The following is a 23,725-nucleotide window of genomic DNA, read 5'->3' as shown; positions in this document are numbered from 1 at the left end:
GTCCATTGCTTTCGTAAGAGAGCGATTGAGAAGATAAACTGAAGTAGCTATAGCCTCATCCCAAAAGGAGGAAGGTAGCTTCGCATGATGTAAGAGGGAGCGGGCCATTTCCTTCACCGTTCTATTCTTTCTTTCAACCACACCATTCTGCTGAGGAGTGTAGGGTATGGTGTTTTGTCGATGTATGCCTTTTGAAGCTAGAAAATCCTCAAATGCTGGAAACTCACCTCCATTGTCAGTCTTGAGAAAAGATACCTTTTGACTTGCTTGATTCTCCATTTGGGCAAGCCAAGCATCAGACTTCTTAGGTAAGAAATAAACCCATGATTTGCGAGAGAAGTCATCCACAAGAAGCATATAATACTTGGATCCACCAAGCGATTGTACTTCCATAGGTCCTGCAAGATCAGCATGAATAAGCTCAAGTATGCGTGTGGTCCTATGAGTAGCCTCCTCTGGAAAAGAAGCGCGATGTTGCTTTCCTTGAGCACAAGAAGAACAAATGTGATGGCGAGGTTTGTGAAGCTTCGGTAGACCTGTAACCATGTCATGTGAGACAAGATGTTGCAAAGTAGCAAGAGAAACATGGCCAAAGCGGAAATGCCATAGATCACTATCTTCATTAGAAACAAGTGCTTTAGGAGAAGCAAATAATTGATGAAGATGAGACTCATGTGGTGGCAATTGTGCTGTAAAAGAGCTTATATGATAAAGCCCAGCATTTTGATAACCATGTGCCACACAAGAAAGTGACTCTCCCTATTTCACCCCAATGATGCTAGTGATTTCAGCAGACATGCCTCTTGGTGCTCTCACTTCTCCCTGTAACTTACTCATATAATGTCGTGATTCACCATATTATCTCCATGAAGGGTTCCAGGTCTTGAAGGTGCCTGTTCTCTGAAAGCCATATGACAGTCATTGTCAGATGCCATTTAGTCATGGTACCACCAAGAAAGCATCAAGAGGTTCTTTATCATAGTGTGTAGCCATATGACAGGTATTGTAAGATGTAACTAACTTTTCAGACCAGAAAAGAAGTCTGATGCCCTTATTTGAGGTCCTTACTAGCCAGCATGTGTGCACATGGGCATTTGCGTGTGTGCGTATGTACCCTCCTTAGTTGCAGCTTAATGGCATGCTTGGTTTCGGGGCTGCCTTTCAAAACGCTCAATATGTGCATGTGCTTGCTTCACACCTTTAGTGCTTTTGTATTGCAGATAACAGCTACCCATCAGCTTGAAGCTGTGATAAAAACTGTGGCTCTTTCAGCTCGCACGTTATTACAAGCGTCTGTGAAGGAGTCATCTTCAGTTTTTGGTTTGAGCATTGAATGGCCCACAACTAATGAGCTTCTTGCCAGCTGCAAGGATACTTTGGAGTTAGCATTGTTCCATACATTGTCAGGCCTTGACGCCAACGATCCTCCAAAGACCATTGCGACGTTGCAACTCTTTTGCTCCATCTTCTCAAGTGTGAGTCTTGTCTTGGTTTAATAGCTGCATTTGTAGCGAGTTTAATGTATTCATTTTTTAATATTCTTGTGTTTGCAGCTTGGGATGGTTGGAAATGGAGATGAGAGTTCAAGTTCTCTGCTGTCAGTTGACTGGTCACAGTGGCTGGATGATTTTTTGTCCCGCCTTTTCACGTTGCTTCTACATCTTGAACCAAGTAACCATTTGTATGTGATGCCTTACTCCTTTACCCTTGGGCCATAAGTTCTAATATCTATTGAACCTCCCCCATCGTGCTTCTTTCTGTGACCTACAAAACACACAATCTCTGCAATTTATGTTTGAAATGCTTCAAAATATCATAAACTGCAAGCTGTACACTTTATCATGAATAGATTTTGAGCTTGAATCTTTGCCTAATCCCTCTCATGCTGTTTTTTGTCTTTTATATAGGGTCGAGGCGGTTGAAAATAATGGGCCTAATGTTCTTTCAAAGTCGTTCCTCGTGCAGGGAGGGTCTTTCTATTTTTCTACACTTGAGCTCTTGTTTTCAAGACTGACGAAACCTCTCTTCGAGCAGGTATGAAGATTAAAATTCATACTTTTACAAACTTTACGACTTTATACATGCCACTACAGGCATTTATGCAGGAGCAGAGTTTCTAGGTAGTCGTGGTGGCTACAAGTCACTTTCCTTTGAACTTGAACCGTAAAAAAAGGCAGCTCTGTGTTTCAGACCCTGTGAACAGCCAAATCTCACCCTTGGAGCCACAACTAGGATGATATTTTTTGCATTCAGTCTTACTAATATGATTTTCTGAGTATCTTATACAGATGGATGCCTTCCATCTCACTACATGCCCACTGTTCCTTGTCAAGAATAAAACCCTAAAAAGGGGATCACTGCTCGCTTCGCCTCGTAAGCATGCCATAGTGTGAAGTGGAGAAAGGGACCACATAAGGAGGAGCAAACCCTCCATAGCTTAATGATTTGCAAGTCTCATCCACCTTGTTTGAGGTGTCTCTAACTGTTTGATTAAGATAGGAGCATTTGTTCGCAATGCACCCATTGTGATGCTCTTAAAAATGTGTTGGTTTTTCCAGTGAAAATCATTATTTTCCAGAAATTTGAAAGGTACAAGAGGTCAAATATAAAATATTGAGATTCCACAAAAGTGGGGCTCCCCCCCCCCACTTCTCAAAAGTATTCTTCCATTAGTAAAAAGGGAACATCCGCTTATGAGCGGATTACATCTCTCCAAAGGGCAGAAGGGGGGAAGAAGGGAAGGGGGGGGGGGGTGTTGGACATTGGGGCGTGTAATGTCAAGTGACGCCGCTGTCTCCTTGGGTGAGGAAAGTTCAGGGGATCCAAGTACAGAGGAACGCTGCATGGTTCTGAGTCACCCATCAGGCGCTCCCGAAGGGTGTAGATGAGGTCTGTCCATATAGAGCGGATGGTCCCTGCTGGTGGGGTGCCTGTGCCCTCAATGGCCTCATTGCAGATTAGTTCCTTTTGAGAGGGATTGGATTGGAAAAGTCATATTGGAAGTTGATTGTGCTAGAGTAAGCGTTTCTGACCCTCATGAATACAGTATCTCACTTAGACCTTGAGAAAAGCCTTGCACTGTGCTTTAGTTGATTTGAAGTCACGTACTCTCTCTTAGTGGTCTGAAGGATACATGACTAGCTTGGATAGGAAATGACGTACTGGTAGTTGATAATGTTAGACTAATCCTTCCTGTCCTTACATCACTAGTATGTCACCTAGATCTTGAGACATGTCTTAGAGTAGTCCTTAGCTGCCTTGAAGCCTGTTGGATACTGAAGAAAGAAAGAAAGAAAGATATATTAATCGTCTACTAAAGACCCAATGGGCCTATGAGACCAAAGTGATACAATAATGTCCATGGCATATCTCATCATGGAATGGAAAATAAAACAGAAAGAAAACATAAACATAGCTATCTCACTGGGGTGATACAAAACTGTACATGGAAACTCATCATGGAATACTAAGAACATAGAAACATGAGAGAAATAAAGAAAGTTATATTAACTTATACAAAAGACCAAATGGTCTATGAGACGAGAAGTGTTACTAAATCATGGAAAACCCAACTAGAGCTATATGAAAAGACAGGCATGTAAGTGCTAGTGGTACAATGCTACAATGTGAAGGGATCAAAGTGGGTCCTTGACACCTATGATACAGAGGCTCTCACATCCATTGCCAGCGGAGGGGCACTCCTATGTCTCTAAAGGATCTCTCAGATCTGAAGTTGTTGGGTGGAGCATCTCCTCGAACCAGAGGGTCCTGGGCATCTAGCTCGCTGCACTTGGATCACTCTGTCTAGGCAGACACCCTGGAGGCACCTGTGGCACATGGACTGTCACAGTGCGCTGCCTGGTTAGTCGAGTAGGCACATCTGGGTCAAAGCTCTCGTGGTCATCGGCAGAGGCCTCCATCCTGGGTCGGATGAAAGAAACTTGTGATGGGGGCTGTGGGGTACTTGGGGTCTGCATCTCTGCCTCTGTGCATATCTGATCTCTGTTGCGATGCAGCTTCATCAAGCAGAGCCCCAGGCATCACTAGTCTGGGAAATGAATGACACGAGACAGTCAGGCAAATCCTTCCCTGAAGTGGCAATGCAACCTCCCTCGTTTCTCATAATACACTGGGCATATGAAACGGTGGTGCTTCTTCTTCTCGACCTCTAAATAAACAGAATCAGTAGATCATGTTCTCTCTGGCAATGCCCTCTGCTCACTGAGTCTCCACCCTCAGGCGATATGATGAGCGACTGATCTGGCTGATCACAATCCTCATGGCTGTGTGAAGATAGCCAGGCTTCTAAATGAAGCTGTCCTTCGTGAGCCTCATAAAGTAGTCCTGGTGAAATTGCATCTTTGTAGGAAACTGCAGTGGATCCAGGCAGTGACATGGGTCTCAAGTCAAAAGAACGTGGGTCTCAAGTCAAAAGAGGTCAGCCTGGATACATCAGTTAGGTGAGAGGGAATAGCGGTGCATAGTGACTATAGGGAAATGGGGGCAGCCGATCCATATGAAGCCCATGTGAGAGGAACTAGTGCCTAATCCTGGCATACCAAACCCTAACTTGTCTTGTCTCAGCTAGTTGGCTAGATAATTCCAGTGCCTCCGGGAGCCTGACTTTGTCCAAGGTGTGGATACAGTATACGAAGGTCACTGTCTGGAAGAGGGCATTAACTACCAAGGGGGCTACTCCAAATTGTCCAAGAACAGGAGGGGGGCAGTGAGGGATTACTCCGAATCATTCATGAAAACATCATGACTTGCAATTTCTAAAGTGAGCTTGGAAGCACTATCACTCCAACCAGCCCAAAGGCGCATACCCTCTTGTCAGCCGAGCCTAGGCTGTTGGGTGGGCGCATAGTAAAGTGGGTTCACAAAAGGTAACTCCCAAGTATACATAAGATGAGACAATATCTACCTGCTGATCCCCTGCATATGTGAAGATCAATCTAGAAGCCACCGAGTGTGAGGTGTTGATCATCATAACCTTGGTCTTCCCAAGGTTAACTGTGAGGGTATCACTGGAGCCCGGTCCACCAAGTCTGTCAATGAAGTCAAAGACCTTATCTATGTAGAGGCCAAAGAATGTCGGAGAGGGAGGGCATCCTTGCTTCACTCCTACGGTGCTAGAGATCACATCTGAGATGCCTCTTGGTGCCCAGACTCTCCCTGTCACCGACTCATATGATGCCATGACTCATCATCCAGTGGAAGGGCCAACTCTTGAATGCATCTAAGAAGACGCGTTTGGGGTACAATATTTAAGGCCTTGCAGAAGTCCACAAAGCAGCAATAGACCTTCCACCTCCTCGACTGGGCCGCCTCAATGATGGCTCTCAATGTAAAATTGTGATCCAGGGTAGATACGTCCTCTGGATACTAACTCTATGTTCATGCTCTTTGCAAAAGTGCTGACCGCGGACTCCAATACTGAACCATAAAGTTTGGCCAATGTGTGGTTTGTCATGTTGGTGCGATAGTTGTTCGGATCTTATGTGTCCCTGGCCTTATGTATTGGCACAATGGTGTTACTAGACCATGAGGGTGGACAACCTTGGCAAAGGTCTACAGGTGTGAGCGATGTGCTCAACTGATGTGACATACCTATGGGGATGAGATTGGGAATGTGGTGCAGTTTTTGGGCGTAGGCGTGCAAATGGCAAGGTCTGTGATGCGGGTGGGTGGCCTATGCTCAAGGAGTTTCCACCAAGCATCACTGCTATTGTCACTCTAAAAGGATCGGTAGAAGTCATCCTTGCACGTGACCAAAAACACTGCCTTCTTATGCTGGGTTAGGCATTTGCGCTTGGTGTGGAGTAATTTGTCCCGTTGCTTTATCGTGTAAGTTGTGTAGGCATGTGGTCTTGCACTTATCATCACACCAACTATGTTGTGGCAGGGATCTACAACGAGGCTTGGTGGTCCTTTCTTTAACCTTTCACTTCTTTCCAGCCTGTGACCTATCACCTTTCTATCATTGCTTTTCTCCAAGTTAGCACGCACATTTAGTGTGCATCGGATATATATGGAGTCAGGGTGCAGTAATTGTAATTCCGTGAAGTAATCTAACCTGGAGTCGGACAATGATGATGACTTTGAGTAAGTGAAGCCATTGGGATGACTAGGATTTTACATGTCGCCACTAACATTAAGGCTGGAAGATAGAGGAGCACGTTATCTAGGATCCCATAAGGGAGGAGTGTCGGGTCCAAGGTTTGATGAGTGCTCCATGCCTTCACCAACCGATGAATTTGGGGCTGTAAGTGGTGTGAGAAGGCTTTTGCTAAGTGGGATTTAAGTCTGAATTCGCACACACATTGGAAGGTCCATGAATGGCTCAATACTCTTGACTTCACAGACCCTAAGTTGTGTTACTTCTTTTGAAGTATTTTTTTGTACTTTTTGCAAAACCCCTAATTAATAAACTTTAATTTTTCAACACCTTTGCGGTAGTGTGATGAATCTAATTTGTTGCATGCTCTTACTCTTCTGCATGACCGGATAGTTCTTTTCAAAATGGTGAAGAGAGCATACCAAGTCCTTCATTATATCCAAATAGCCACTAGGTGGCAAGTGGTAGGTGGCAGGTAGTCTTGTCAAAAATCGGCATAACCCAGGACAGGGTACCGAGTTAGGTAGTCTTGTGGTTATGGTCATAATACAAGATGCCTAGGCCACCATTGAAGCAACGATTGTTTCTATGGAGATGCATCATGGGTGTTTTTTCGGTGGGGATTCTTTTGGCACGTAGACACATTGCTTTAGCCTCACATAGGTGATGCTCTCACCCACATGAGACAGTGCCCCATCTTTTGTGGTACTGCTCCCACTCTCAAGCCCCCTCTTGGACAGATTGTCAGGGCACCTACAAGTATGATTTTCAGGAAGATTTCTTGGGAGGTAGTTTTAGCTTTTTGGTCGACTCTCTCCACCATTGCTAGCTTATGCAGTTTTTTTGGATTGGACGAGATTTTGGGCACTCTGGACTGTCTACCATATCCAGAACCGGTTGCTTTCTGTTGTTCATGTCGATCCTTTTTTCTTCTTCTATAGATCACTTTACCAGTCTCTTTGGACTATCTTCCATGTACAGTATTGCTTTTTTCTGTTGTTCATGTTGACCGTTTTTCCTTCTTTTGTAGATCACTTTACCAGTCTCTCAGAGATTCTTTTGATCTTGGAGGGCTCTCTTTTCCGCAGCTTGAGGTGTTTTCCCACCACTGTTTCTGATCTGAGTCATGGCTGTCCCACTCTGGGACAACGAGGCTTCCGGATGGCTTATAGACTACGGAAGCCGAAAAGAAGGATTGGGGTGTGAACATGGTTGTAGCTTTCATCTTTGACTTTGCATGGATTAGATCGACTCTCCAATGGATGTATGGTTTGACCTTGGTGTTCACAGAGGAATTCGGTTGCTTCAAGGCTGAGTTGTAGGGGGGAAAGTTGGCCATTCCACCTATGATCATGTTTAACAGGGTTTTGTGTGGGGTGTGCTCTGGTGATGACTGCTATTTTCTCTCTATCAACTTCAATTGAGCTGATTCCTGGATATCTAGCTATGTGGTTTTGTTAGACAAGTATGAACCTTGATTTCAAGGAAGATGTTTGAGGTGGCTATGTTTCCCTAGAGTGTATTTCCATATAGGATCTCATGAGGCCTCTTGGGTTTCTTGTCTAGGACACTCTATGCTTTGGCATAGTTAACCTCTCGTAACTATGAGGAGCAATGCTAGTCTGTGTGAGTGACAACAAGATAAGGGACCTTGGTTGTTTGAGCCTTCTTGGTGAAGAGAGCATACCAAGTTTTATTATGAACCCCTGTGGTGATGGTCATAATCCAAGATGCCGAGGCTGAGGTTTCCAGATGGCTTATAGACAGCTAGTAGATCTAACTACAGAAGCTAGGGAGGGTGTGAACATGGTGGTATCTTTCATCTTTGACTTTGCATGGATTAGATTAACGTTCCAATTGACCTATGGTTTGACCTTGGTGTTCAGAGAGGAATTCGGTTGCTTCAAGGTTGGGTTGTAGGAGGGAAAGTTTATGAACATGCTTAACAGACGTTTTATGTGGGTGTGCTCTGGTGGTATGCGACGCCATAGTGTGTTCCCATGTAGGATCTCCTGAGGCTTCGCGGGTTTCTTGGCTGGGACACTCTATGCTTTGGCATAGTTAACCGCTTGTAACTGTGAGGAGAATCGCTAGTCTGTGAGTTACAAGAAGATAAGGGACCTTCTTGGTTGTTTGAGCATTGGCATGTCACTCGTAGGGTGACAAGTTTTATGATTCATCACACACTCTCTCCTGATGGCCAAATGATATTGATGCATGAGGCAACCTCGGAATTGTATATGAGAGATGAGAATTTTGTCTTGGTCTTAAGATTGAATGCCTAGACCAGTTGATGGTTGGACCTTTTGATACTCCAAGGTGGACGGAATTTCCACAGGGTTATGTTGACCCCAGGAATTTGGAGTCATATGGATTTCCTACTTGTTCAATGGGGTGTAACCCATGGACATGTTAGGGGTGGAAAATGTTATAACCAGTGTTCTGCACGATCTCTCTTATAACAGGATGCGTGGACCTTTGGTAACTTTAAGTTCATTCAAATTTTGTGGAGTGAAAGTAGCTGGAAGTTGTATGTTGTCTTTAGGGTGTTCAAGGACATGGGACATACTTAGAAATTGATGAGAAGTTTTATGCTTGCCCTAGAGTAGATTTCAGATTCTACTAGTTATGTGAGAAAACACAATCTCCGTTTTAGTCTTAGATGAGGTTTGGACAAGGGAGACCTTGTGGTTGAAATATTGTACTGGAAGTACATGTGGCACTAGGACTTGTTTGTGCATTAGGTGGCTAGCGACCCTCTTGGGTCTCTATCATGTCAAAATCCCTAAGCTGTGCACCAAATATTAGCTAGCAGTAAGCATTGCTGCACTTGAATCCAAAACATTGTGCGCTCCTAATTTTGTTGAGGTGGCTGACTGTCCATCTGCAGGTGTAGGCGCTTCAAATGAACGCGGATCTGACCTGCCAAAAAGTCTCTCTCTCTCTCAGCTGCAAAGCTGATAATGAAAGACGAAGATGTGGGCCTCTTGGAATATCCTAGGAGTCTCCATCTTGATGCCTTCCTTGGACCAAAGTTGGTCAATGGTGTCTGTGATCTTGAGGTCACGCAAAAGACGAGATAAACCAATCGCCTCATTGTGCAGGTCCGGTCCTGCCCAGGTAGCATCCCACTCCGTCTCAAGAGCTACACACAATGGGAATGAGAACACTGTAGGTCAAACATGTGTGTGTGGAGGATGGGCGTGGTGAAGGACCACACATGCCCGAAGAGGAGCAACCACCTCCTTAAGAGGTGGAGTCAAAGGGGGGAGGTGGTGGAAAAAGGAGGAATTTACCGGGTGACCCATGAGGCACGGAGGTCAATGGTGTCTGTGATCTTGAGGTCACGCAAAAGAGGAGATAAACCAATCACCTCGTTGTGCAAGTCCGGTCTGTCCAGGTAGCATCCCACTCTGTAACTTGGTTGAACACAATGCTAATCAATACACTTAAATACACTAAGATTTGATGGACACTTGCTCAAATACAAGAAGTAATTTGTGGAATTGACAAGAGACACACAATGAGCCAGAACAAACCGACCCCTCCCTCAAATAAAGTATATTGATCTTGGGAGAATCAAGTACATAGTGTCATGGGCATTTCTGACGAGATTTCCATACCAATGCATATGAATACAGTATTGCAAACAAGTGGTTGTCGATGTAGACTTGCAATCCACACTACTCCCTCAAGTGCCCATGTTCCCTACCATCTGCTCTCTATTGTTCCACCAAAACATGGTAGTAACAATCTGCAAGAGAGCACGTAGGACAAGAGAACACTACACAGGGTATGTGATCTTGTAATCCGGTTCCTCCCTCCTGCTACTTGCTTCCATATTTAAGCATAAAAGCTTACCAATTGCAAGTAGAGTCGATGACAGCGGAAGTCTTTGCAATTGAAGTCCTTGGAGTGATGAGATCTTCGATTTGTCGCATTTCTTCGCGACAAAAGTCTTCAAGAGGGTGAAGAGAACCTTGGGAAAGCTTCCCCTATGGTTCAACTCGAGAAAGGAGGGCTGAAATCCTCATGGAAACAAAAGCTATAATGAAGGAGATCAAGAAAGGAAGAAAAAAGAAGACGAAAAGAAAGATGAGGGGCGTCATTCCAGATGTGGCTAAGGAAACACAATGGATTGAGACTGAGCTCGCACAAGAGATCAAATCATACCAGGAAGTACTAGAATAGCAAGATGCCACTGTCAATGAGGCCACACAAGAACAAACACAGTAGATGACTCCCCCTCAAAGCCCAGCTCAGCTGACATTCAAGAACCTATCTCCACTCAAGGATTCTACTATGACAGACACACCTGCAGAAATGGAGCCAAAGACAGGAGCAGAAGTAGTGGCCAAGCAGCTCTGATTAGTAAGCTTCCATAACCTCTGCACTTCCAAATGCTAATATCTCACACTCTCCCATCCTCCATATGTACAAGGGTCATGGCGTCAAAAGAATCCTTCATGATTACGCTGACACCACCAGCATCACCATCCAAGATTAACGGAGATCATTGTTCCTTTATACACGACAATCCTTGGTGATTATGCTAACACCAGTACCACCATCCAAGATTAGCATAGACTATCTTTCCTTCTTTGGACATGACAAGTAACAGAGTGTTCAACATAATCACCAACAATCCTTAGTGATTATGCTAACAGCACCACCACCATCCAATTAACGAAGACCGTCACCAAGGGTATGATACCCATTCTGTGGAGAAGCTTAAGTATTGCAATTCTTTTTTGCCAACTACCTACACAATCAGTGGGGCTTCAATCCATCCCCTCTCACCCAAGAAACACTCTTGGAAGCTTGAGAAACACCTTAGCAAGCTTGGATATGGAGTTGGGAAGGAGAAAAGTGCAAAAAATGCAGCCCAACAGCCCTCATGAAGGAGGTGCCAATCTCTAGAGAGAGGAGGAGGAGTGAGGTGGTGAGTTGTCCAGTGTAGGTGGCAGGCAGGTGCTTTGTGGAGCAAGCTAGAGTGGACACATGGCTGGTTACTCACTTTGTACAAAGGGGATAAGGTCTGGGCGGTGGACATTGGGTTTTGTCCACCTCGAGACATCAGTGTGTGTGAACACCGGGCTGGTCATAATTTATAAGTGAGTTTTGGTCGCCCAAAACTTAATGAAGTGTGTACACACTCACTTATAAATTAGTATTAACTCCTAAGGCTAGGTTTATGACCACTTGTCACATGCCACATAACCATGTCAGCAGAGAGTTTCACACGCATGGTTCGCGGGCGGGCGTCCCCTTACCCGGAACTACACATTGGTCAAGCAAGCATGAAAACAACATGCAATTTCAATTGCAAGCAAGTACATAAAGATGCTATGCAATGCAGCATTGGTATGGACAATCCCCGTTCATGAGACTATACCAAAATAGACGTGATCCAAGGAAGTACACGAAGCACCAGACCCAATGGAACACCAATCCACCAGGCATTTCCGGGCATGTACACAGAGGCACAAGTTCCAACGGAAAGCCAAGTCCATAGTATCACATGAGTGGCATCAATCCCCGGCATATACAACTGCCATGGACACCAGTCCAATGTACATACATGATGAGAAAGCACGGGTGGACCAATTGGGTGGCTAAATGGTGACACACTGTCTCAAGAGTTGCACACAATGGGAATGACAACACCGTAGCTCGAACATCTGTGTGTGTAGGATGGGCTTGGTGAAGGACCACACCCGAAGAGGGGAAACCACCTCCTTAAGAGAGGTGGAGTCAAAGGAGAGGTGGCGGAAAAAGGAGGAATTTACCGGGTGACCCATGAGGCATGGAGGGGCACCCTTAGAAAGAAAGAAAGTTATATTAAACGTCTTCAAAAGACCTGGTGGGTCTATGAGATGAAAAGTGATACAATAGTGTCCATGTAATCTCATCATGGTACAAAAGAAAACAAAGACTAGAGCTAGGAGCCGGGAATACCAAATCTGAGCCATATGATACAAACTATCATCATCATACAACATAGTCAGAAGGGGACACAAAGACTAGAGCTATGAGCTGGGAATGCCAAATCTGGGCCATATGATACAAAGTGGGACTATCATCATCATACAAGATAGTCACAAGGGATGGGAGACGTGCATAAGTAGGGAACGGGGACAGGGGAGGGAACCACACTTAAAAAATTCTTTTTTTTAAAGTCTTTCTACTCTACACTTATTCTACTTTGGAAGTACATTAAAATGAGCACAAATTTCCACTAAAATGGTAAGCTTTTGAGTCATATTAACAAAATCCGTCGATCAAAGAGTGAAGGCGTTGATTGTATTAAGTAGATACAAAATGACTCGAGAGTCAGGACTAGCCTTACGGAGGCACAATACATGGAAGGACAAAAAAGGCTAAAGCATGGAAAGACTCAAAAGTGCTAAAGCCTAGAGCTAAGTAGTAAGGCCCATGAATCAGGATCCTTGAATGATCATCCACGTGAAGTGCTCGCCTCATGGTCATGGGTAGCTTGTGCGAAAGGAACATCAAGCTCATCCTCACTGGCATGCTGCTACTGCACCTCATCCTCTTGTTGCTCTTCTTGTTGTCTCATCTCCCACTCGGTGAAGGGATCGGCCTTCTTGGTCATGCTCTTGCAAAGCACTCGCAAGTTCGCGTTGATGAAGACAAGGTCATTGGCACACTCTACCCCTAGTCGGTTCCTCTTCCTAGAGGCAATGTGGCTGTAGGTGCTCCAAAGTTGCTCCAAGAAAGAGGAGCAAATAGCCTGGCTAAGTATGCGAATGACCAGCTACTGTAAATCCGGTCCATCCGAACCAAAGTCCTCTCACCACAGAGTGGCACCAACTTTGAAGCGGTCGATCTGTGCATCATGGCAACCATAGGAGCCATGAAATGACCTGGACATGGAAAGATGGTCCCTAATCTCGTGCACATGCGTGCGTGTGTCCAAGAGGCTTGCCGCTTGCCGCTTGCTGCTTTCAAGAATTTATTCAGGAACAATCCACGGGCACGCTAGCCAGGATCAATACAATCAATGAATACAAAACAAACAAATATGCCGATATAGGATATCTAAGTCGATGTCGATGTCGACGTACAAGATCTTTGATGTCGAGCACACCACGAGGATGACCCACAAGTATCTCTCACTGGGCTAGTACCAGATCCAATATCCAAATCCAATGGATCCCAAGTCCAATGAATCCAAATCCCAGTCCAAAATCCAAGCTCCATGTTTAAGCTGCGTGTTCCATGTTCACGTTCATGTTCAAGCTTCATGCCCAAGCTCTATGTCTAAGTTCTTCATGTCTATGCTCAAGTTCAAGCTTCCAAGATCTAAATCCACTCGCCCATCCCATGAATAATCTCCACAACTCCTATAGCCTTGTCGATGATGAAAACCCTAGAAAAGCTCTTTCTAGCAAGAAAACTGATATAAAACTTGTTTTACTGGTTTTCGGGCGATAAAAACATCCAAAAAGCAATTTTTAGGGTTTTTTGAGCAGTTTAGGGTTTTTGGAATTTTTAGGGTTTTTGAAATTTTGTCCGTACATCTGTACGGATCCGTACAATCGCATAGAAAATGGTGATGTGGCATTGCATTGCTGGAGGCGCTCTGAAATCAACGGGTAGCGATGAAAACTCCATGATTTGGTTCATAGATGATGATGAAGAAGATAATCTCCATGCTTGAACGAAAATGGCAATGCGATGAAGAGGTTCTTTTTCAACTTGATGCTCAAGAGAGGCTCGTGCTTCTTTTATACTTGGGGAAGCCTTGCTTTTTGCCAAAAAGTAATGCTTTTGTCTTTTTATTAAATATTATTAATAATAGCCAAAGTTCTTGATTTGTGCTTTTACAACTTCAGGGCCTTGCTTTTTGGCCTTAGAGCTGCTTTTTGAGAAAGCGGCTTTTAGCTTTTTGGCCTGGCTTAGTCTCCTCTTTCGAATGGTGCCCTTGGCTCATGGTCAACCCTGTTTGACTTTTTGCTTTTTCTTGTTTTTTGACCAAGAATGGTGCGTTTTCTTAATCAATCTTTATGGACCCTGTCCCCATGTCTTCTTCCACTTGTCTGGTGTCCGGGCATGGATTTCATTATGTGAAATAGAGCTAGGAGCGCCAAATAGTTACATTCCCTCCCTCTTACATCGCAGTTGTCCTCAACTGCGGACTGCAAGTGTTCCAAGCACATCCATATGTTCCATGTATATCCGTGTGTTCCAAGTACATGAAGTACTTCCATATGTTTGAAGGTATTAGCCCCATCCGGTGAGCTTGTGCATCTGGTCTTTCCCATATCTGTGGTGTCATGTGCTCATCTGGCAATATCTCAATGCCTTTTCTTTGACCGATGTCCTTGTTCTTGATGATACATCTTCATGGCTTGTCACATGTGTAAGATAAAATAAATGCATACTTACCTCTTGCAAAAACTAGACACAAGCTAGTCAACAAACAAGTGTGCATCATTCGCGTCTATTGGGTATTCCAAGTACTGGACAGGTAGTCTTGAGCCCAGTGGACTATCACATGCCATAAATCCAAGCATTGTCCATACATCAAAAACAGCACACAAAGTCAAAGAAATTCAGACATACATCAGTATGCAATGCACAAGTATGATCCTCCTATTCATGGATTGTCCTGTCTAGTTTCATCGAAACCGTGCTGAGCCATTTGGCCAATAGGAACGCTCAAACTTTTCCTCAAGGCCATCTGGTCATTGGGACCGCCCGAGAGTTCATCAATAGTCATTTGGACCATCTGGTCACATTGACCGCCTGATTGCGAAATCCAATACAGTCATCTGGGCCATCTGGTCGCAATGACCGCCCGACTGCGAAGTCCAATATAGTCATCTAGGCCATCTGGTTACAATGACCGCCCAATTGCAAAATCCAATACATGCATTTGTGCCATCTGGTCGCAATGACCGCCCAACTGCGAAGTCCAAGATATCTAGCATCGTTGCCGTCCAATTGGTCATCTGGCATCGTTGCCTCCCATATACAAATCTCGTTCTGGCATCGTTCCCACTCAATCTAGAGCATGTCCAAGTAACCATTATAAGCAAAATAACAGTCAGTTTCAGTCCAATATATCTATATATATATACACAATGAAGAGAGCTAGAGGCACAATCCCTCGCTCTTGAATCTGTCTTGATCGCAAGACGTCCATATTTGTACTTCAAATACATCTGGACCAACCACTTCCTCATAAGCTCGAAGTATATCTGGATAGTCCTTGAAGTACTTCCCTGGCATTCATTTCACGTCCAATAGCGAATAATTTTCGAATTCCAAGAGAAACTTTCTGACCAGTGTCTTTCCTCTTTTTCTCATAGAATGAAACACAATCTGTTTTGACTCTTCCGCCCCTGGTGGATCCTCCAAAACAAGCTCCTTTGGGGGTAACCTGTACATGGTCCTCCGGGGTGCGGGTATCTGGTCCTCCGGGGTGGGAGGGCCGGAAGTAGGAGGGTGACAAGGATGGAGGGGGGGACGTTGCAGTGGTGGCTGCAGAGTCCATCGAGGGCTTGCCATGAGAGGGGCCCGTAGAATACTTTGACTGGTAGAGGCCTCAGGGGTGGGAGTCTCGGGTACTGGGCGCGTTGCATCACGCTTGTGATAGTGGTAGGTCCCCGGTGACATGGGACCTGCCACTTGCGCACATTAGGCGCCGGTTGGGTAGGGGGCTGGTGGGGGGGCTGCTAGCATTGTGCTCATCGAGCGGGGGAAAGGATCTCTTGACACTGCTCCTCCCATGGCTCGCAAAGGAGGCTCCTCACCTTTGACGGCAGGGACAAGGGCACGTGAGGTGCCCCATCTGGCCCCATTTGAAGCACTATACTGAAAGGCCTGAAAGCTCGAACCGCTGGAGATGAGTGTTGCTGTCCAGCTAGGGAATCGCGAAGTGTTGGGGGAGATTCTCTGCTGAGGAGGCAGGTGGGGGGATGCCCCTGAGATGGATGATGGAGGAATGGGAGGAGGGGTGGCTGCCTGAGAGAAGGCAGGGCGCACAACAGGAGGGGACGGCTGAAGGGATGTGGGACACTTGGGGAGGTGGCGAAGGCAAGAAGGAAGAGGCAGGGGGATCATTGGGCTCGGGGGAAGGAGGCGAAGGCAGGGGAAGGGGCAGGGGTGCAAAGGCGGGTGCTGGTGGGTAAAGCAAGGGTGGCGTGGAGCAGGAGGGGTGGCACGGGGCAAGGGGGTTAATAATCGTCCTTAATACAAAGATTGGCATCCGTGTGTGTTGACTGCCTATCAGGGTAGAGCCCTTGGAATCAGGAGTGCACAAATCTACTTTGGGGAGACTGAGATTGTGGGTAGTTTGGCATAGATTCTGCAAACTTTTCTTTTCCAGCATCTGGAACATGTTGTCTGCCTAATTAGAAAGAGGCCATTAAAAGTCGGGAGCATAGTAGGGTTTGGCAAGAGTCTGTTTTGGAGTACCAGTTTTTGGTCTTCATCATAATTTCTGAGGACGAGTGGTGGCTTTGAACTGTTCTGTGTTAGATTTGGCCTGTTCGCAAGAGGAGCAGATGGCGACCTGTGACCATGTGTAGGCGCGTTCCTACAAGAAGAAAGGGTGGATAATGCATCATCAAGGCTTAGCCACACATTATTGTCACCATCATCATGACCACAGTTCCGAGAGGCATTATGAGAGCAGGTGCCGCCATACCTACAGTCCGGAGGGGTGGGGATGGGGGTGTGGGGAGAGTCACAAAAGTAGCTATCGGCACTGTCAGGACAGTCGTCACCATGCAGATTGTCATAAATTAGAAGCTGTTCAGGCTGTCACATGGATGAGCACAGCCCAAATTCACTTTCTTTCTTCTTTTTCTTGTATGATTCAGGATCTAACACGGCTTCAGAGTGCTGCCCTTAGAAGGCGTGAGTTTGAGGCTTGTCTTCGGGCATATTGTCAAGCACGAACCGCAGAACAATGCTGATATGAGCCGAAAAGGCACTGGTGGATACAAGATTGATGGTCGCTGTAAATGAGTTTTGCAGCTAGCGTTTTACTGAAGGAAAGGAGTCTATAGCACCTGGGCTGAGATCTGTTGAGATCAAATCTTTGGGCCATCTTTTGGAAATAGGTTATATTAGTTGTATAGAAAATCATTGTAAATGCAAGGATTAGAGTAGGATACTTGTGAATGCTTGTGTGTTGAAAGTCTTCCGCTGTTCATTATATCTCTGTTCACATGCATTTTTTTTCCCAGAAAAGAGACTTCTATTAAGTATGATTTTTTTTAACAAAAAGGGAGATTTCAGACCAAGCAAGGGGGAAATCTATTCACACATGCATTTGACTAGTAGTCTTACATCCTTGGATCCTAGTGTAAATTTATGCTATGGTTGAATATCTTTCAATGGGGCAGCCATCAGACATCCAGTGTCTCCATGAAGAAACTGCAAACCATGTGTGGGCTACATGGTGGGGGTTCAAATACCAATGCTTGCCTTGCTGTCTGACCACTTTGATAGGAAGGGGATCTTTATCTAGCAAGAATTCTTGACTGATCATTCTCTGCATACTGGGAGATTATTGAACCTGACTGCATGGAAGATTTGGAGATCTTGTTGTATGGAGGTGATTGCCACATAGACACGTAAAGCCAAACTCAGGAGACATACTAGGAGATGAGTGAATTTTAATAAGATGGTTCTTACCTCCTTTTCTCAAGGCAGAGGTCAACGCTGAAACAGAGAGATAACACAAGCCTCTTGTGACATCCGAACGAGTAGCTGCCTTGTGTGACTGCTGGCATGGCAGGTTAGACCTGCTACCCAAAGGGATGATTGACTTTGAGCCTTCCTTTTTAGACATTCTGGTGAGAGTCAGAACCGACCAATAATACAGAGGAGTCCAGTTGTAACTCCGAGTGGGGCAGAAGGTACACTTGACCATAATGCAATTAATCACTTAAATTGGCCACAGCCTCAAACATGTCACTTAATTCCACAAAACTGTAAAAGAGAGATGTGCACATTTGACACCACATAGAGGCCGGAATGGGCCGACCCCACCCCCCCTGATGCCCCCCAACCCTCTCTTGGAGTATTTTATTATCCAAGGAGAATAATATCATGTACAAGCTTTGGGGGAGCACACGCCCGAGATTTATCAACATACAACCATGAATAATTCATATACATGGGCTGTCATCAAAAAGCCCCATGAAAATGTCAAGAATATGTGATTCCGTGTGGATACCAGCCAACATAGCTTATCCAATGGCCCACATAGCTGTCCATAAACCCATAAGGCTAAATCATAAGCCCATAAACCTGTCCATATACCCATATGGATGAATCATAAGCCCATAAAGCTGTCCATGAACCCATATGGTTGAGATACAAATTACAATACCCCTCATGGCAACAATAAGTTCCTAGTGGCTCAAATACATGCCCAATTGTTGTAGCAAGTCCCAATGGCTGTCCATATATAACCAATTAAAAAGACAAATGCCCAATGGCTGAAAATCGTAATATAATGATCAAATGCCCTTGCCTTCAAGATGCCTTCAAAACAGTCCCCAACAGCTGGTATACTTGATGGGCACCTTGCAAAGAGAGACAAACATAGCAGCCAACATTAGGGCAGCATGTAGTAGTGGTAGAGAGCCATAACCTTGGAGTGAAGAACCACCAAGAATAGAGAAGAGTTGCCAACATGGTAGAGGCTAGTTTGTAGCAGTAGAGCCTACTCAAATGAAGAGAAAGAAAGATATATTAAGTGTCTACTAAAGACCCAATGGGCCTATGAGACCAAAGTGATACAAAAATGTCCATGGCATATCTCATCATGGAACGGAAAATAAAATAGAAACAAACAAAATAGAGCTATCTCACTGGGATGATACAAAACTGTCCACGTAATATCATCATGGAACATGAGAGAGGGCTCCAATTTATATTTGGGCTCTCATGAGCTAGAATGGAAAGTAAAAGCTATAATGGCAAGTGGAGAGCTGAGGTGACAAGTGCGAGGCCACTTGTCTCACTTTGATGCATTGTCGTGCTACATGTCCCAATTTAAGAGATGGTTCCTAGCTACATGTCGTGCTACATGCATGTTCCTAAAAGGTGAATTTGGACATGTTCTTGGATTCATCTAGGTATATATACATGTCCCAATTTAAGAGATGGTTCCTAGTTGTAAACTTCATCTCTAAAAATATCTCAACTCCTGGACATTCTATCAAAGGTGCTTTAGCAAGTCCCCCCATTTGCTGAGCTTACGGATGTAATGACGCGAACAGAATATCCATTGGGGGTTGTCCAAAAATAGTAATCCTCCTAGATTTTAGGAGTGTGATCCTTTGTACTCCACCTTATTAGAAATGTATGTGAGTACCATGTAGAACCATGTTTCAATACTAGATCTCTGTCAAATCCTCGGGAGCTCGCTATACATGCTTTCCACTTGACACGAGCTCCAATGTCCATTTTTGTGTCCAAGAAACCCTTAGACCAAGCTTTAAGTGCTAGATCTTTTGTATTGGATAATCCCCCATTCCCAGAGCTTGTACTTTCCAAATGTTTAGACGTCCCAGAGTCCACCAGACCTCTTTCATACTAGGAAATGTTGAGGTTGATGACACTAGTATGGCTGAGTATGACAGTGCCAGGCACCGTAACGACTGTGGGGTGGTGGTACCAGTACAAAGACTTGAACTTGGAGTAAACATTACTTGAAATTTAGTGATTATAAGCAGGCTGTTTGCTGCTGTTATCTTTCTGTGCTTGCTAAAGTTAAACTAAATTTCTGCAGGCTATGAAGAAGGTTGCAAAGTTCGTACATAGTCAGACGCTTCCCGGAGCTGTTGCAGAAATAGGATTGCTTTGTTCAGCAATTATATATGCAAGCCCTCAACAGGGGGTTGTTGATCTGATGAGACCCATTATGTGCTCAGTGCTGTCTTCTCTTGAAGACTGCCCACCTACAGGATTTAGTGGAATCCCCAATCCACAAGCTTGTTTTGATATGAAGGTGATTTGGAACTTTCTTAATCTCAATATTCAGGATTGCTTTGTGAGAGCATAACTTATGTCTTTTTTTGGCAGCTGACATTCTCACCAGCATTGGAGACATCTGTTGTTTATCAACTGAACCTTGTGTCACTGGGTCTTATGTATGGAGGAGAACATGTCCTTCAATGTAAAGATCTCTTGAAGAAAGTCATTGCAGCCAGCTTTGATGCACCATCTGCCAAGGTGAATCCTTTTATGTTCCATTCATGTAGTGATTTACAAGATGTAGGCCATATTTTATACTAAAGAAGTCAATTAGCTAGATCTGCGAGGTAGTGGGGGTGCTTGTGGGGAGTTGGGACAAAGAGAATGACAGAAAATTGCGCATGGGTGAGCATGTGTGAGTGTGTTGGTGAGACCAAAAAGTACATTCTGTATACAATTTTCAATAGGCGATACCTAGAGCATCCTTTAAATGCAAAGAAATGAAGATTAATTTACTTGTAGCTACAAAATCACCAGTGAAGTAATTTTCTGGGAGAGAACAGGCTGATAAGCCGACTATCAGAAGCGAGAGCCCCCTTGTGTGCACCCCCCCTTCTCTTTGCGACCTTTGCCTCTGCATTCCTTTGCCTGCAGCTCCACTCGTCCGGCCCGCCGACTTGGTGCCAGAGTCAAACGCACGAGTGGGTTTGGCAGTATACTCTGCCTGTCACCGACAGCTAGGCTCCGACGGGCCCTTGACTCCCTCTTCACCCATGGATGAGCAGGTTCTTCAGGTGTTTCCTTGCATGAAATTTCTTGGAGAGTACAAACTGCCAGTCTTCTTCTCCGTGGACCACTGGACCTTTTCAAGGCTGGCCTTCAATGAGGCCATGCAGGCATGTTCTCTCGGAGAGGTTAGCCAAGGGCCTCATTCACTCTTATCTCCAAAGAGGGTGGGGATTGGATAGAGATTTGATAGTGGAGCCCTATCATACTCCTCGGCATAGCCTACAAAATTCTTGCCAAGGTGATCAGCTTGTGCCTTCAGCCTCCCACCTCACCTCTCTGATCTTATCCATGGCACCCAGACATGTTTTATCCGGGATAGGAGCATCTTGGATAACATCTTCACTTTTTAGAAGGTGACTGCATCTGCGCAGTTGGGGCGGGAAGGATACAATGATTCTTCTTCTTGACTTTGAGAAAGCCTAAGAAAGTGTAGATTAGGATTCTTGGAGGGAACCATATTGCCCATGGGATTCTCAGCCTCTTGGATTTGAGGTCTCCACCCTTTATTCCTTTGCTCATAGGCAGGTTCTCATTTAGGGAGTGCAAGGAGATCGCTTTCCCGATCTCTCGATGAGTGAGACAGGGCTGTCCCCTTGTCCCTTTTCTTTTTCTCTTTGTTGCGGAGTCGATGAGTTGTTTCCTCTGGTCACAGGACATAGGATTACAGGGCATCAGCCTGCCCACAAGCACCCTGGAGGAGTTTGTAAATGCAGAGTTTGCCGATGACACATCAGCTTCTCTCTCTGGCCGTGGAGGGAAATCTTCAGCTTTTGGCTGCCGCCGTGGAGGAGTTTTGCCTAGCCTTTGGGTGCCCACATCAACTAGCACAAGTTGTGTGGTTTTTGGATTGGTGCATCTCCATGTGGATTTGGCTTCCACTTGAGACCTTTCGGTAGTATCCCAAGGACACCATGGTTTGCTGCCTTTCAGTAGTATCCCAGGGGCAGCATGCTTCGCTACCTAGGTTGCTTTGTGGGCATAGACATTTCTTTCGAGTAGTAGATTGCCCCCCACCTATTGAGTATTCGAAGGACGGGAGTCCGTTGGCTCAACTCTCCTTGGCTGGACGGGTGGTTGGTCCGAGCCGCTGTATGGTACATCGTTTCATGTTGGGCGTTCTCATTGGCACATTCAGAACTTCTTGTGGGCTGGTAGTGATGGACAGGTGGCTTGCGCCAAGGTGTAGCAGTGGACAATAATGTTACAGCCTCCTCAAAGGGCTTTGCATCATTGATCCAGCAACCCATAGTGGAGCTAATTTTTGGGAAGCTCATTGCGTCCAGCTGGAGAGGGAGTCCCCCCTCTTATTTTTCTGCTATACCTTGCTTGAGGGAGGTACATATTGCTCCACTTGAGAGCTTCTTTGTAGTCCACGTTTGCAGATGTTCTATCTTTTTTGACTGATGAAGGATCTTTTTTTGGGAAAACGAATAAAGAATAAAGAATAAGAGAAAAGAAGGAAAAAGCACTATTTAGTACCAGTGGGTTCTGGCCATATGCTCTACAGGTCAAAGAAGTAGGGTTACAGAGCTGGCAAAGAATCTCATCTTTTGAGGGTATTGACAATCCTTTTGTGCCCTGATTAGCTGCCTCCAGACATTCTGGCTTGCAGTTCCTGATATGTCTCAAACATGTTCCCTTTGCTTCAGTTCAAGCTCTGACTGGGTGTCTTGTGGGCTGGTGTCATATCGCCTTGACCAATCCCTTGAAAGAATCTCATCTTTTGAGGGTATTGACAATCCTTTTGTGCCCTGATTAGCTGCCTCCAGACATTCTGGCTTGCAGTTCCTGATATGTCTCAAACATGTTCCCTTTGCTTCAGTTCAAGCTCTGACTGGGTGTCTTGTGGGCTGGTGTCATATCGCCTTGACCAATCCCTTGAAAGAAAGAAGTAAGGAGCATTTGGTTGTAATCTTCCTGCTTGGAACTATGCGAGTGGCTCATGGACCACATGCAAATAGAGAACCACATATCTCTTGTCCTTGTACTGGATGATTCCGTGTAATGATACCCCCTTATTTTATGGTTTGCTATACACGAGGAAAGCATTTTCCTTGGGTCTCCATACCCTGTGGTATTACTTAACAATGCAGAAGCTCCCAGAGTTCCCTTGTCTTGTCCCTTTATGCAGCCTTTATGATAAAACATGGAGCTGCCTCATGGAAATCCTCTCTCAGCATGAGAAAGTGGTCTTAATATACCCCTCCTCTGTCAGCATGAGAAAGTGGTCTTCGTATAGACTTATTCTGGATGGAAGCGTGCTAACCAAGATTTGGTAGCCAAGCAAGTCAGCATGCAATTATCAATAGGACAAATAGCTGACCCAAAAGGAGGAGCTAGAGAGGGTATGCAAATGCCCTTTGTTGGGAGACAATTCACTAAGGAATCAGTCGCTGATACATGTTTTGAGGCCATCCAGGTGATGATGGCTCCTGTCTTAATGGGGAACAATGACACCCCTCTTTTTTAACAGTTTGATTCTACCAGGTCATTCTGTGATTATGAGCAGCTCTTTGGATGAGGGCAGGCAGCCCTTGTGGAGACAAGCTGTGAAATAGGCACCCATGTATCACGTTTGTGACAGGTGGGCAGTCAGTTAATGTCAATGTGGCTGATTTGGAAAGCATTGGTGTGGTGATTTTAAGATATAGGATCTGCTTGAATTTGTGGGCTAGCTACAACAGTATTTACTTTTGACTGATGGGGCCTGACAGGTCAATGAGGCAGGGAGCCATTTGCTGAGCTCGATTCTGGGAAGTGTCATTTTATATTATCCAGTTGACCAATACAAGTATGATTTTGTTCTCTGCGGACATTCATCTGAGGTCTTTACAGACTGATCCCCCGCCCATT

At 45.1% G+C, this 23,725-nt stretch overlaps 1 protein-coding gene across 1 annotated transcript in view; it reads left to right on the top strand.

Annotated features, from left to right (window-relative positions):
- The window catches only part of LOC147632317 (proteasome activator subunit 4-like), a 121,232-nt gene that overhangs the window by 71,660 nt on the left and 25,847 nt on the right, over positions 1–23,725 (top strand). The window contains exons 11-16 of the mRNA XM_086807148.1: positions 1,221–1,475; positions 1,554–1,681; positions 1,908–2,034; positions 19,899–20,117; positions 20,192–20,341; positions 23,587–23,663. Of these exons, the coding sequence (XP_086663274.1) occupies positions 1,221–1,475; positions 1,554–1,681; positions 1,908–2,034; positions 19,899–20,117; positions 20,192–20,341; positions 23,587–23,663 (956 nt within the window). The remainder of the gene's footprint in view (positions 1–1,220; positions 1,476–1,553; positions 1,682–1,907; positions 2,035–19,898; positions 20,118–20,191; positions 20,342–23,586; positions 23,664–23,725) is intronic.

The sequence above is a fragment of the Cibotium barometz genome, chromosome 13 (genome assembly GCF_041138505.1).
Source record: "Cibotium barometz isolate CiBa-2024 chromosome 13, ASM4113850v1, whole genome shotgun sequence".
In the NCBI taxonomy this organism is placed as follows: Eukaryota; Viridiplantae; Streptophyta; class Polypodiopsida; order Cyatheales; family Cibotiaceae; genus Cibotium; species Cibotium barometz.
The sequence above is the reverse complement of the archived record's forward strand: the minus strand, read 5'-3'. Positions and strand labels throughout refer to the sequence as shown.